The 15796-nt window shown below is 37.8% G+C and overlaps 1 protein-coding gene across 1 annotated transcript; it reads right to left on the bottom strand.

Annotated features, from left to right (window-relative positions):
• Positions 1-272: 272 nt before the first annotated feature.
• Positions 273-15692, bottom strand: LOC130569023 (uncharacterized). Its single transcript, XM_057358360.1, has 12 exons — positions 11623-15692; positions 11399-11525; positions 11230-11310; positions 9842-10021; positions 9451-9716; positions 8813-8958; positions 8601-8685; positions 4862-4979; positions 3795-3905; positions 3338-3556; positions 1204-1387; positions 273-1102 (listed from the first exon to the last, which is right to left on the bottom strand). The coding sequence occupies exons 1-12, from the start codon at positions 11638-11640 to the stop codon at positions 511-513; spliced, it is 2127 nt and encodes a 708-aa protein (XP_057214343.1). The 5' UTR covers positions 11641-15692; the 3' UTR covers positions 273-510.
• Between the last annotated feature and the right edge of the window lie 104 nt (positions 15693-15796).

Below are 15796 nucleotides of genomic sequence, written 5' to 3'. Positions count from 1 at the left end.
CATAGTTTTAATTTAATTTCATACAATTATTATATAAACTAAAATATTTGTATAAATTAAATATAAAATTAATATTATATTACTATCCACTAGCAAGACCGCTAACCAAACACAGACCAGAGGTTAACTTTGAGCCAGGCACGTGTGTCTGATGAAACCGTCTATAAAAACAAGAAAAAATATATTCTCAGACAGATGCATTATTCTCACTGAAGACCACTCAGATTGTCATGATTTTTACAGAATGAATCTAGACAGGCTCTTCGGACACTTCTAAAAGTCTTTATTTATTTAACGAACTTGTAAATTACAATTCAAAAAGTAAAAGTTACATTCCCATAACAATTACTAGTAAAATCAGCAAGTGAAGAGAAACTGGCCAGTAAAATTGTGCAATATCATATCAGTAAAGATATTACTGATATGATAGTTAAAAACACCTATAAAACACTAAACATTTAACATTCTGCGGGAATAATAATCAGTGTAAAATAATATTTGAAATACAGGCTACACAAATAAGAATAGTTTTAATGTCTTAGAATGCAGGTGCTGGGCGAGGTTTTTAATACGACACAGACGAACATTCTGTGCATCTCCAGCGCCATAAACTCTATATAAGTGATACCTCTCTTTCTCCTTCAGTGCAAAATCCAGCTCATTGGCAGACAGGTGAATAAAGTGTCTCTCTCTCTTTACTGTTGTCTTGACCTCCACATAGATCTCCCTAGTGGTGTCAGCTCTTGGCCCCTTATTTGCAAAAGTGAGCTTGAAGTCACATGGCTGGCCACTCTCTCCTTTCTCATTGAACCAGGTGATTTCAATGGGCCCATAATCACCTCCGTTCTCTTTCCAGTGAGTGAGGAAGGAGAAAACCAGCTGCTCTCCCCACTGTCCAATACAGGCTGTGCCGTCAAAATCTTTGGAGATCAAAAAAGTTTGGGGCAGGGTGCAGTCCAGTTCCAAATCCTCTAGGATGGCCTCTGGAGCCATGGGTTTGGTCCACACCACATTATCTAGAGACACAAGTGGTCGCTGTAGGGTTTCACCACCCTGGAACTGGCTTGATACCATCTCTGGTACTGGAGTTGTATTATGGCCACTGGAAATACAATAATTTTAAAATTATGTGTATATGAGTAGCAAACAACAACAACAACCATAGAAACAAACAGCAGTGATCATTAAGAAACAAATACATACGGTGGTGCGGGTGTCTCTGCTGTGTCTTGTTCGACTGCTGTAGGTGTTGGGTTGGTTTTGTGGTGGTGGGGAGTTTCTTCTGGTTCATCTGAAGCAGCGTTTGACTTCACCGTTTGAGGATGAACCTTAGTCTTGATGCCCTGCACAGTGGGCTCTTCCTTCATCTCTGTGCGACCAGGCCTATCTGTAAATGGGATTAAAATAAAAAATATGATCAGTAGATCTTTTTTTGGATAATACAAAATGTATAAATGTGTGACTCCAGGCAAAAGTCTCAAAATCTTATTAAATAAATAATGAGCATCAAAGTTTGATTTTAAGCATCAATTTCCCTGTGATTTCCATCTTTGACATGGCCTTACCCACTCAATATTAAAGACATCAATATATATTTACACAAAATCATATATGTCATGATTCTCAATGAGGATCCAGATGCAGACAGCGTAGAAGGGGTTAACAGAATTTATTACAAAAAAACACAAATCAAGCACCCACGATGGGGGAAGACAAAAAGAGAACAGCACAATAACCACATATAAAACATAAACCAAAACTTCCCACGTGGGGGACAAAACGTACGGCGGCCGGACGAGGTAACCAAAAGAACCATATAAAACTGAGACAGGACTAACACTAGATAAACGCAAGACAGAGCGAAAACAATATATACGAGACAACTTACTAGAACTTGAGACACGGAACAATACAAAGTAATACAAAACGAATCAGCACAAGACAAGAGACACAAGGTCAATAAATAGGGGAATACAAACGAGGGATGATAACACAGGGAGGGTGACGGGCAGGTGACAGGGATCAAACACTAAGGAGAAGCTAACGAGGTAACGAGAGGGCGGGGCTAGAAGACGCAACACCGGAGAGAACGCATATTATTGTCAAGAGGACAATAATACGTTTCTCTCCACACATAACAAGGGATCCTGCCGTGAATCACGACAATATAATGTAAAGAACATTTTATGAAGAAAATTGTAAATCACAAATAAATTACTTTAGCTCGGTTTTCACAGACATGTACAGGTGCTGGTCATATAATTAGAATATCATCAAAAAGTTGATTTATTTCACTAATTCCATTCAAAAAGTGAAACTTGGAAACATAAAGTATGTTTCCAACTTTATGGAGATGCAGATTTCATTTTCCAACAGGACTTGGCACCTGCACACAGTGCCAAAGCTACCAGTACCTGGTTTAAGGACCATGGTATCCCTGTTCTTAATTGGCCAGTAAACTCGCCTGACCTTAACCCCATAGAAAATCTATGGGGTATTGTGAAGAGGAAGATGCGATATGCCAGACCCAACAATGCAGAAGAGCTGAAGGCCACTATCAGAGCAACCTGGGCTCTCATAACACCTGAGCAGTGCCACAGACTGATCGACTCCATGCCACGCCGCATTGCTGCAGTAATTCAGGCAAAAGGAGCCCCAACTAAGTATTGAGTGCTGTACATGCTCATATTTTTCATGTTCATACTTTTCAGTTGGCCAAGATTTCTAAAAATCCTTTCTTTGTATTGGTCTTAAGTAATATTGTAATTTTCTGAGATACTGAATTTGGGATTTTCATTAGTTGTCAGTTATAATCATCAAATTAAAAGAAATAAAGATTTGAAATATATCAGTCTGTGTGTAATGAATGAATATAATATACAAGTTTCACTTTCTGAATGGAATTAGTAAAATAAATCAACTTTTTGATGATATTCTAATTATATGACCAGCACCTGTATATTCAAGTAGTAATATTTTAAAGGAGTAACGTGGAGATTGTAGCAGCATCTAGTGGTGAGGTTGCGAATTGCAATACTTTTCTAGCACTACGGTGACTCTCAAAAGACTAAGATGTAATTGTGTTTTTGCTTCTTTGCCGAAGGAGATAATGTATTGCAAAATGCTCTGTAGAGCAGCTTGTCCGTTTAGGGCTACTGTAGAAACAACATGGCAAATTCAAGGCAAGGAGACCCACAGTGTATGTAGATAGGCAAAGGACCTTCGAGACGGGAATCGAAATCGGGTCACCATGAGTGCACTGCCGCTATATGTCAGAACACTAACCACGGGGCTTTATGTGCCGACACAATTCTTACTAATCCGAAACTGTGCTGACCTGTTGTGTGTGAGGTGCTTTCACTTGTCCTGGGACCCTGAAAGTATTGAGGTCTTAGATCTACGTGCACTGGAGGTTCTCCAGTTGGTTGATGGACGTTCATGATGGATGAGCTCCTCTCCACTCTAAAACCTGAATGACCTGTCACCATCACAGGAGCCGGTGAAGGAGCAGCAGGAGGTGGCCACATCTTCATCACATCATCGACAGCCTGGCTGGCTAAATTCACCAAATGTACATGCTTTAGGAACTTGATCATTGTCTACACTACCACATTCTGTCTTAGAATGTGGTCAAATGTCAAAGGACACTCAATATTCATATTATTATTATTAACCTGATCAGAATGGGTCATTTTTTATATTAAACAAAATTTCCAAAACATTATCTATCAACAGCATAATTTTGCATATATTCATGATTCTCCAGCTGTCATCTGTAGCTGAACTGCCTCCACCTGTTTTATTGAGAGAGGCTTTGGGTGGCCAGCACACCAGCCTGTAGTCTTTATTCTGATCTGTCTGTATTTCATCCTCCTGTACTGCTCCGGATGGATGGGCCACGGGCACTGCAAACAAACACACGGCAAATAAACCAAACATTTACTAATGAATGCAGTCGCAAACGCAAACTGTACCATATAAGTATATTATACCAAAATGGTCGATTTTATTGTGTGTGTGTTACAAGGTTATTATAGTGGTCATTAATTGCATCTTGACTGACATAAAGCTGAGCTAAGAGATCATGTGTGTGTGTGTGTGTGTGTGTCTGTGTGTGTGTAGCAGGGTATCTGCAGGTTTATGAGAGTTAGATTTAAGACCTTTTTAATACCGTGCAGAATGAAATTTAAGACCAATTTCATAGCAACAAATTTGCACTTCCCCAAGGCTAAAGCTCCAACTTTTCTCCATGTGGTAATGTCCAGTCCACTCACCTAACGAACCCCCGTGAACGTGTTATTTGTTAGTTGGTTCAGCCTATTTTGTTCTGCGTGACAAATAGACGTACATGATTTTAAAACGAAAATAAAATCTTTACGGTGTCGGTTCGACTGCATTTCTAAGACCTTGGAAACACGGATTTAAGACATTTTAATGCTAATTAAGGCCTTATTTTGACATTATGGAATTTAAGACTTTTTAAGACATTTTAAGGATCCGCGGACACCCTGTGTAGAGCGAGAGAGAGATAGAGAAAACTCTTCCCCTCGCCCTGGCAACAGCTGCGCTTTCATGTCAGCGAGCAGAGCGGCAAACAAACCCCAATTAGCATATGTGCCCTATGTATGTGATACGTGCATGTGCGAGGGAAATGATGAAATGATGGAAATGATGAAATGAGGGAAATGATGAAATGAGGGCAAGCGGCGCAGTTTAAAGTGGAAAATAGAAATAAAAGGGATTAATACAGCCGGTAATTTCGCAGCTGTGCTTTACATGAACCGCTGTGAGGAAGAGCAAGAGACTCATGGGAACTCATTGTCTCTTTGGCTCATGTCAGAGACGTGTACTGGAGCCTCACCGTTGTTCTCTTTTTTGACTTCCACTTGCTTTGGTGCCAGGACCTCCCACAGCTCCTCGTCTGGAGGGAGTTCTTGAGCGTTCTCCCTGTCCAGGTACCTTCTCAAAGCAGCTTGGTCCTGGGTTATACACAAGAACACACAGGAGAAGTCACATAGACTCATGAGCAGGAATCATCCTCTTGTATTGTGTTTAAACAGCTTTAAATAGACAATAAAACACCAACAAGTGCCACATATACAGTGTGTTGCAATATGATTACACCTGGATCATTATTGTTTGTTTGTCTATTTAATTTAGATTAGTTTTCATTAGCTTGTGATTGTTAGTTTAATTTTTAAATTTGATTTTTTTTTCATTTTCAAAGCATTAACTGAAGGCAAACATTTTACAGTGTTACACTTGCTTAATTTTACATGGGAAATCATATTGGGAAATGATTACATTTAACAAATAAGATTTTAAAGGTTTAAAATTTTATAAATGTAGTCTAAATCAAAATAAAAAAATAGAGGTAGTTATTTTATTTTAGTTAGTGTTAAAGCAATGAAAATGTACTTATAATTTTACTTTTATTTATAACATTTATTTATTATATGAGATGCAACGATATATCGGCAAATAATAGGTATTGGCCGATTAAAGCAATTTTTCACAGTTTAAAACAGCCGATGATCAGGGACGATATATCCTGCGGTAGTGAACCCTCAGGGCCCTCTGTGATTACCGAAACTATTGTAAAAAATAATATTAAAAATCTTATGTTCAATAAAAGTCGGCCGATTTTCCCTATTAGACATGTATGTTTGACTTCCTGGATTGATGCGGATTCTATCCACGTGAGATTTCCAAGTCTCACGAGAGTAATTTAAGATCACGGAGCAGTGAGCAATTCTGTGATGTCATGTCTGCGCACCCTGCGCATGCTGCAAGAAGTCGAACGTGTGCTTACGTAGGGGGCCTTCGATGAAGCTACCGCTGATAGTAAATCAATAGTAAATCAACGAGAAAGATTAATTATGAGGGAAAACTGACCAATCATATCATCTTTCTAAATGGGCGCACTTAGTTTTTTGCTAACTTTCCGCCATCTGGGGGTTGTTCGCAAGCAGTGTTGTTAAGCGGAAAAAGCACCAGAAGTTGGTCTGCCAAACGCCATAAAACTTCAAAAGAAGAATAAATGCGGAAAACATCATTCAAAACAGCATGTGGATGAACTTTGTTATCAAGTCTCAAAAAAAAGACCAAAGCTGATAAACATTGTTTAAAACAACAGGAGGAAGACTCTGTTATCGAGTGATCTGATCATCAAATTGTAAGTTATTTATGATTTATTAGGCCGCCGTGCCTCAATTCATTCTGGTTGCTGATGTGCACACTTTATGTTGCTTAGCTTTATTTGAGACGCGTGATTTTGACTGTGGTCAGTCTTAATTTAAACATATTGTACATATTTGCTGTTATTCTGCATAACAGTGAAATTTTATCAGATAAATGGTCAATTTACTACGGTCAGTTCCATATGTTTAGTTCACTGTACTAGTTAAATATTAAGATTTATTATAATCATTTATGATAATCATAGTTTATTCGCTGGTGAATCTCTGTTTACTGTCTGCTAGTGTAGTCACAGTTTTTCTTTGCTGAGAGCGCTCTCATGAGGTGTCGCTTTTTAAACTGCTATTGTGTACATTAGTCTGTGTTGGTTTTATGATCAGACTGGGAGGCAGTGTATGTCATGTGGTCCACTATTCCGCTGAAGAGCACATACACGCAGCACGCCGATCATAATGCATTTGTGTAATAAATGATTTGTATTTGCATTGCGTGTTATTTTGTTAATAACTCTCCTACTATGCTGTTCGGCTTGTTGCGTTTCAAGTATGGATTAGCATTGTAAATGTATCATGTGGTAAGTGTAATGATATACAAAGCATGATGTATGCACACTTCCATAGGAAAGCACAGTAAGGTAATTCAAAAACTGTGGTAAGTGTGTGTGTGCACAGAGGGCCAAAGCTCAAACGTCACGGTTCGCTACTGATAGCCTGTAAATCAAACGTAATGCAATGAATTTATGTTCTGTATATACTGTAGAAAATGTAAAGAAACGTCACCAGTCTGATGTTCAGTAATATTGATAGACATTATATGAATTAATTAATTAACTATAGAATTGGTACTCATATCAACAGATATCACTCTAAATGATCAGTTATTGGTGGAGAAATGTAGTATCGGTGCATCTCTATTTATTATGTTTACAGGGCACTGTTTTAAGTAAAAATGGCATTTTGTTACACATTTTAGATGTTCATTGAAAACTTTGGCAAGTTTTAATGTGCAGGTTTTCGAAAACAATGCTATTATCGACTTCATGTAAACAAAAGAAACGGTGACATTATGCATATAACAGTATACAGGGATGCACAAGTACTTACAATTTACATTTATGCATTTGGCTGTCGCGTTTATCCAAAGCGACTTACATTGCATTGTACTATACATTTGTTTCTATGTGCCATCCCCTGGGATCGAACCCATGACCTTGGCGTTGTTAGCGCAATGCTGTTACCACTGAGCCACAGGACAACTTGAACATCGCCAACTACTGGCCTGGCATGCACAGTACAGCATTTTAAGACGTTTTTGCAGATTTGTGTAAAAACTTTTTAAAATGTGAAATAAAACGTTTGTCTTTTTTGTACATTGTTTTGTAAACGTACCGTTAGATTTAGATGTTTTCAGTTGTTAATTCTATTTTAATTGTAGTTTACAAAACCATGCACATTTAGTTTTCCTTTTTGATGACACAGAATTACTTCAGGTCAAGAACCCATTCTGTTCTTATTAGTCCATCAAATCAAAAGTGGGTTTAAGCAGCATGTTAGCTCAGACCGAAAATACTCATTTGATTAATCCACTTGAAATGAACCCCACAACTGCAAGCCCTTCTCTCTGATCTCTGGTGCCACGACCGGGATGAGTCACCGCTGCACCTGTGTAAAAATCATGCCTACCTCATGGACCCAATGCGTATGTGCATAAACGTTAACTACAGATCTACATCCAGTCATATGAATCAAGCCATACCAGGTGCGCGAAAATACTTTAGATAACCTTTCAACTTCATTCCAGAGTATCACCATCAACAATAAAGAATCTAGCAATTCACCTAAGAGGAAAAATTGACTGTTTTCTGCCCCATACTTTTTTTGCCCAGCTCTGGTTTAAGATACTTAAATCACTGAATCTTAAAGAACAAAAGAAGTTATTGGTAAAGGGATACTTCAGAAAGAAACAAATTTCCCCAAGTTTTAGTCACCCTCAAGGCATCCTGACTGAATATGACTTTCTTCTTGAAGAATAAAGCAGTCGGAGTTATAATACCAAGTATAATTTTTCTTCCAAGCGGTAGAATGGGAGTGAATGGGGGGCAATTTTTAAAGCTCCAAAAAGTGCATCCATCGATCAGAGAACTGCTTGAGACGGCTCCGTGGTCTTAACAAAGGTCCTCTGAAGCAAATCTATGTGTTTGTTTAAGAGAAATATCCATATTGACAGCGCTATTAATGTTAATGTCTAACTTGCGTTATCCCTCGGGTGCACGTGAACCCGAGGCTTTTTTTTACCTTGTTCCGTCATTTGCCGGAAAAACAAGCAATTACAGGCTCCTCTTTGAAAGAACACATCATTTGAATGACATGTTTTTACAAGGAAGCTCTGTTCTCTGTACTCACATTTATCCAGGGAACAAGGCCCAGCAGAAAGCTTTCCAGCACTTTTCCAAGAGTCTTTTCTGTGGTGAACAATTTCACCAGCTCTCTGCAAAAATACAAACAGAAATGAAAAATACTAATTGTTTATTTCTGTCGCAAGAACATTCTATAGCTGACATCATGGGGCATCTTAAAAAAACTGACACTACACAGTAACATAGGAGACGCTGTACCTGCAGATGTCCAGTTTGGCTGAGAGATGATCTTTGTGGATGTATAGCGCTTTTTTATCGTCTAGAAAACATATTATATCTTCACTCTCAAAGACTGGGTCCCCCTCGGACACCTCAAGCCGATAATGAATATACATCTTGCCCACCTGTAAAAATCCAATTCATATTTATAGCGCTTTTTAATACAGATAGTAAAGAAAAAATAGGATTGAATATATAGTATAGAATACATTTAATGCATAACAAAACAAAAAAGTTCCCATTCTAGTCCTCTCTGAAAGAATATGATGCAATAACCAGCAAGTATCTAGGAGCCACAGAAACAGACCCGGCTCTGGGTTTGCATTCACAAGAATGTACCTCAAGTAGGGGTGTGGGATATTGGCAAAATAAAATGACAAGTCCATCCACACCATTTAAGAGCAGACAAAGAACTGGCAGAGACATTGCTAACCGCGCAGTGAATGTGCATGCGCAGTGCTTGACTAAGTATTTGTGAACACTGAATGCTGTTTTTAGTGGAGCTTAAAAAATGTGTGACATACTCGATAATATGATTTTGAACATCGTTAAAACAAGATTCGCGATAGTATCGCACACGATATATCTCGCACACCCCTAACCTCAAGCATCCATACCTGTCCAAAACTCAGCGAGTTAATCTGTTTAGCAATCCCGGCCTCCTTCAGCTCACTGTAAACGTCCTCGAAATCCCCATGGTGGTAAATGAACCTCTGGATGTAAGGGACGATCTGTCGCACCAGGTTCTGAAAAGAAGGGCAAGGCCTGTACATCTCAGTCAGTGGATCGGTGGACACACACTGGGAGAGTCTTTTCACCCCGCAGATCTCCAGGAACAACTCTCGGTCTGCTTCGCTGAACGCCTCCTTCTCATGCAGTTTACCTGAGGACAAAAAAAAACTAAAATTCAGTTCTGAATGATCCTGATGATCCCATCATCCCATGATCCCATCATTACAATTGCACAAACACATTAGTTTGTTTTCCTTTGGCTTATTAATGTGTTACCTTGATGTTTGGATTTATTGGCTGCTCTCTTCATGGCAGACGGTAGGTTGAGCAGGCAAATCTCTCGATGCGATTTGAAGATTTTCTCCAAGTGCGGGCTGTCCACTATCATCGGCTTGTGTGCTAACGTCACCCAGCCGTTACTCTTGGTGGGGAACACTCTTTTATGAGAAATCATTTCTGTGAAGATCATTAAAACGTTCTCTTTATATTCCAGCAACAGCAATTTGCCAATAAAACCAAGATACAACCAGGGCCATACGCAGGATTTTGGAAATACCGAGGTCCAAAAACTGAATTTGTCCCAAACAAAAAAATTAACTTTCTAGATCTTCACATGTGCATTTTAAAACGTTTGGAGTGCAAATTACATAACAATTGCTAAAACCATCTCTGTCTTTTCATGTTTATCAGTAATGAAAGTAAACACATGGTCAATTTATATTTTTATACAAATACTACCAGATTGAAATACAACCTGTCTTTCATAAAGGCTCATAATGCATTTGGGTTTGAAATTACATAAAAGTAAGAGGTTTACATTTTTGAGTAAACTGCTCCTTTAACTTTTTTGTGTAGCTACAGAAGTTGCAGACACTTAGGGTTTATTAAAAATAGGTCAACTTAAAATAATATAGAAACAGAATTAAAGAATGAGAATTTGTTTAAAAGTGATGCATTTGAATTATTTGCAAATCATATAGTTGTTTTAATAGGCTAACCACAACCTATAAACACACCTGAGTCAAAGCCACGCAGTTTAGCATGAACTAGTGAAGGTCTGGTAATGTTTTTGTCACGTTAAACTGACATTACACAAGTAAATTATATGTTTTCAGCGTTTTGTAGTTTGGATTACTGGCTATTACAATCGGTCGTTTACTCAGGTTTGTTGTTTAAATGTTGATGCGCGTCAAGCACGCTTAAAACGAGAGTGCAAACTCCCTGGCGCTCTGAAAAGAGGGAGAAAGCGACGCAGTCAGCGTTTTGCACACATTTTTAGACTCGACATGTGAATGGCCGCTAACATCTCAATGATAAAACATTAAACAATTAGCTACTTACATCGCGCTCTTTCACAGTAGAAACTGAACTCAAGCTTGACTTCTGTCAATAGCAACTCTCGCCTTCTTTCATTTGATTGGACAGTAATCCTCACCTTTCTTCATTTGATTGGCCAACTCAATCAGATTGACACGTAAGAGCGCTGTTAAACAGCTGAGGTAGATCAGATCTGAGATCAGTTATCTAGCCGTTTTTTTACTAAAGTGGCAGTACTAAAAACAGTACAACATTTTTTCACGACAAAACTACCGAGGTCTGGACCTCGGGGACCTCAATGGTGGGTACGGCCATGGGTACAACTAGCTGTTTTTAGTTGATCTCACCTTTGAGAGAGCAGCAATAGTTGGGGTTCAGTTGAGGATCTTGATCTTGTTCTCCATGAACACGCATTTTACATTTATCAGCTTTAGACAAATAAGGGTAAGTGTGTTAAATGGAAACAAATACCAGTCATAAATAATTGAAAATGTAAGCAGTCATAAATTATTTTACCTAGTTTGGCAAAGATGACAGAAACGTCTTGGACAACATCCACTGTAGCAAGAGGAGATGACTCACAAACAGCTTCCAAAAGGGCAACATACTGCTTCATAGATGGATTAAGCTCCACATTGAGAGACTGCAATTATATCAAAGATTACTGAGAATAAATGTATTCTTGAATTACTGTTAAAATGCTTCTTGTGGAAAGGAAAAAGGCAAAACCTGACACGCACGTTAAACATGCTCTTCATTTCATACAAGCCAGTATAAAATGGTGCCAGTAGTTTAGGCTCCTGTATCCCGCTGTCAGGCTTTCGAATCAGCTCCTTGTACCTTTGAAACGTGCCTGTCGGATCATTCCAGCAAACCTCTTTCAGATGGTAGAACCGTCCAGAGCACCATTCCTCCTTTCTTTAAGCAAGCATGGGGAAAAAAAAATAATATCGTCGCTGTCCTTCCGAAAACTTGGATGGAAGGTTCAAAGTCTATTTTGTAGATAGTTGTTGTAAATTTTCCATGAATATGGTCACTGAAAGGAGGTCCTTTATAAATATATTTTTACACATTTTATATAAAGTTTGTATTTTTTGCAATCTGTTATAAAAATTTGATGATGTCCGAATACAGTTTAAAACCTTTGTGTAATTTTGTTTAGTAATAAACATTGTATTTCTAATCTGCCATAATATGCTATCTCGGTTACCGTTGCAAATCGGTAAAGCAAGGAGACAGACAGATTTTTTACTATAGACTGTTTCATCGGACATTTGTGCCTGGACTGCAGTTAACTTCCAGTCTGTGTCTAATAACATAACTATTTATATTTTATTTAATTTATGTTAATATTAATTAATATTATTATTTTATTGCATAATAATAGCATTAAATAAACCATTTGTAGAATTTTGTTGTGTTAATTTGATTAAATAAACAATGAATGTTTCCCGCAAGTTAAGGGCAGTCCATGATCGCGCGCGTGCGCAGTAATGATTGTTTATGTTGTTGCTTAGAAACCGTCTATATGTACTTGTTTAATAGCAGATTTTTGTTTATTTAAAAAAACATTAGCGATTTCAGCTTTAAGCAGATCTATGTTTTAATACATTTTTTAAGCTAAATTAAATAAAAAAAGATCAACATAAATAAAGCTGCTGTTTCTTTTGGTATGATTTTGCCAGGCAGTAAATCATGGTTGCATGCAAGATTTTAAACTATAGTAAATACTATTATTTTGGCTACTTAAATACAGCCACAAAAAAAATTGAGACATTTCAAAATAATTATCGGTTTTTCTGAATTTACTAGTTATGGGTATGTGTTTAGGTAAAACAATAATTCTGTGAATTACTAACAATATTTCTCCCACATTTTAAATAAAAATATTGTTTCTATTTGTATTTATTTGCAAAAAATGAAAACTGAAAAAACAGATCAAAATAACAGAAAAGATGCTCTCACAGTTCGCTTCGGGCCGAGGTCGCCACCCTTATGGCGAAGGAAGCGATCGAGCTCGTCCCTCTAGCCAAATTGTTCAACGGGTTTTACAGCCTGTACTTCATCGTGCCCAAGAAAGGCGGGGGGGTTGAACCCCATTCTAGATCTGCATACCCTGAACAGGCACCTACACAAGCTGCCGTTCAGGATGCTCATGCAGAAGCGCATCCTGGCGTCTATCAAATGTCAGGATTGGTTCATGGCAATTGACCTGAAGGACGCGTACTTTCATGTCTCGATTCTCCCTCGTCATTGCACGTTCCTACAGTTCGCTTTCGAGGGGCGGGCATATCAGTACAGGGTCCTCCCTTTCGGTCTGTCCCTGTCCCCACGGGTCTTTACGAAGGTTGTGGAAGCCGCCCTCGCTCCCCTCAGGGAGAGAGGTGTGCGGGTACTAAACTATTATTGTGTAATTTCTGAGCACATATAGATATATTTTACATGTATTGAGCACTGTTATTCACCACAGTTATAAATGCACTTGATAAAATACCTAAAAAGTATTAAGAAGTATTCATAGGAACATTAGTATACAGATGGGTTGATCTGAAATCACATTTAATAAGAATGATTACATACAAGTAGGTTTATGATAATGATGAATTGATGATTTAATGATACAATCTGTACTTGTAACCAATAATTGTTCATATAAATGCACTTAACGTCACTTTAAGCATGTTTAAAGCACATTTGAGCACAATGTAACAAGGTAAAATCCAGTGATGTTTTTAGAGGCCTAAAGTTTGAAGCATGTTGTGCTCTCTCTGAAACCTGGGGATTTTCCACTGTTTAAAAGTAACCATGATTACGCACGTACGCCAAGGTGTGTTTGGTGGTCTCGTACGGAGACCATGGCTTGTTTGGTGGTCTCGTGTGGTAACCATTGTATGCAAATTATTTTAAAAATGATGTAATAGCCAGTGTACCACCATTAGATACGTACCTTGTTGCCTGGGACTTATTGGTGGCAGACAATTAACAATTGGTTAATAAAAATAAGAGATAACAAGAAAGTACCTGATTGGTTTTAGAAGAGACCACCTTTCAGAAGTTTTACTATAACTGTAGACTGGAAAACACTTGGTTATTAGATGACTTGGAACATCTCACTTTGTTTGGCTCGAGCAAATAAAGTTAACTCCTTGACACCCGGACCTTCTTTGTCTGAGAGATTTTTTGAACTACAAGACTGAAATTTTTCCACAACATATTTTGGTGCCGTGACCCGGATTGGAAAGAGACGGAAGACGTCAGGTGGCTGCCTGGGACGGAGCATCCGGCTTACTGCACAGATCAAGAGAAGGTGAGCATATTTTTGCTTTATAATTAAATTATTAAAAAAGTATTATCTGTGCAGTTTGCCGGAGGTGAGTTTTGGTTAGCACTGATGTCTATAAAAAGTCTCTCCAGAAAAGAAACCAAATTAATTTACAAAAATTGCAGGAGGGTCCCGGGTCTCAAAGTAAGGAATGAATGTGAATGAATGAATGATAACGTTATAGTGTCTAGACATTTATTTCAGAAGAAGTGCACACTGCCTGCTTGGAGAAGGCACCTGCCTGTTATTGGAGAAGGCAGTTAAGTTATTGAATAGCCTGCTTGGAGAAGGCTGATAATTGATGATATTGAGTGGCCTGCTAAGAGAAGGCCTGCCTGCTTGGAGAAGGCACCTGCCTGTTATTGGAGAAGGCAGTTAAGTTATTGAGTGACCTGCTTGGAGAGGGCACCTGTCTGTTTTGAGAAGATAGTTTATTTATTGTCCATATTGAAGGGACATGTATTTGTCACGCAGAAGAGCTGCGTGTGAGTAAAATTAGATATCTGTTCTGTCTGTGTCTCTGTAGTGTTCTGTGTAAAACTTGAGAGTGTAAGTGAGGGAACTGTTGGCCACATTCACAGAAAAAGTGTGTGTGAGTGTTTAATCAGGCGTGAAGGAGCACAGAGGAACAATGGGAGATTTTTGATAGCAAGTACAAGTTGCGTATCCTCTACAATAATATTTTCTTCTAAAGAAAATGAGTTTCAAAACTGTATGAGAATGTTTTTTGAGTGTTTTTTGCATTGAATGAAAGATTGCATTATGGAAAGTATTCAAAAGACTGATATTGCATGTTGAAACATTGTGACATTGTCTTGCTAGAGCCCGCAAAGGAAACGCCCAGAAAAAGATGGTGATATATTAGGGACGATCACGGCTGAAAGGCTGTGTGAGAGCCAACACAGGAACAAATCACCCATGGTCACAATACGATGCATGTACTTTTAAGTCAGTGTATACTAGAACATTTTTCTCTAGGACATATTGGCTTACAGAGGATACGATAGCTGACTTTTCTTTTAAACACAAGAGTAGTTTTAAGTTCATTTTTTAAACTTCTTTAGTGATTTTGACTATAAATCATTGTTTAGTTTATTGTTTTAAGACTTGTTTCTTAGCATTGGTTTTATAAGATTAATTATTCTAGCCTCATGCTTTGAGACCTCCCCTCTCCAAAAGCAACCCTATCTTTGTTGTTTTATTTTTTAGATCATTTCAGTATGTTGAGTTTTAAATAGTGAAGTTTTGAGATTTTTCTTTTATTCTATTTTACTAAATGGGATCATTGATTTTAACTTTGGAGTTTTTTAAAGAATTCTATTTTATTATTTTTATTATTTCAGCCACATGAGTTATTGAAGTTTTTGAAACTTTTATTTTATTTTATTATTTCGGTATATTGAAGCTTATTGACCTTTCAAGTTTGAAGTCAAGACCCTGTTTAGTTGGTTATTGAATTATTGTTTTACATATGGAAATGTTGACTTACAGCCTTGGAGCTTTTTAAAAAAAACTCTTTATTTTTTATGGTTTCAGTTTATTAAGTTACTAATTTTTAACTATGATATTTTGACTTTGATGTGGCTCTATCC

The sequence above is a fragment of the Triplophysa rosa genome, linkage group LG18 (genome assembly GCF_024868665.1).
Source record: "Triplophysa rosa linkage group LG18, Trosa_1v2, whole genome shotgun sequence".
NCBI classification, from domain to species: Eukaryota; Metazoa; Chordata; class Actinopteri; order Cypriniformes; family Nemacheilidae; genus Triplophysa; species Triplophysa rosa.
Note: the sequence above shows the minus strand (reverse complement) of the source record. Positions and strands in the feature narration are given on the sequence as shown.

Excerpts from the sequence above, each read along its gene's own strand:
- LOC130569023 (XM_057358360.1), bottom strand. Across the intron at positions 10,022-11,229 it reads CTATTGCTGCTCTCTCAAAG|AAATGATTTCTCATAAAAGA; the intron begins GTGAGATCAACT and ends TGATCTTCACAG. Across the intron at positions 8,959-9,450 it reads ACTCGCTGAGTTTTGGACAG|GTGGGCAAGATGTATATTCA; the intron begins GTATGGATGCTT and ends GGATTTTTACAG.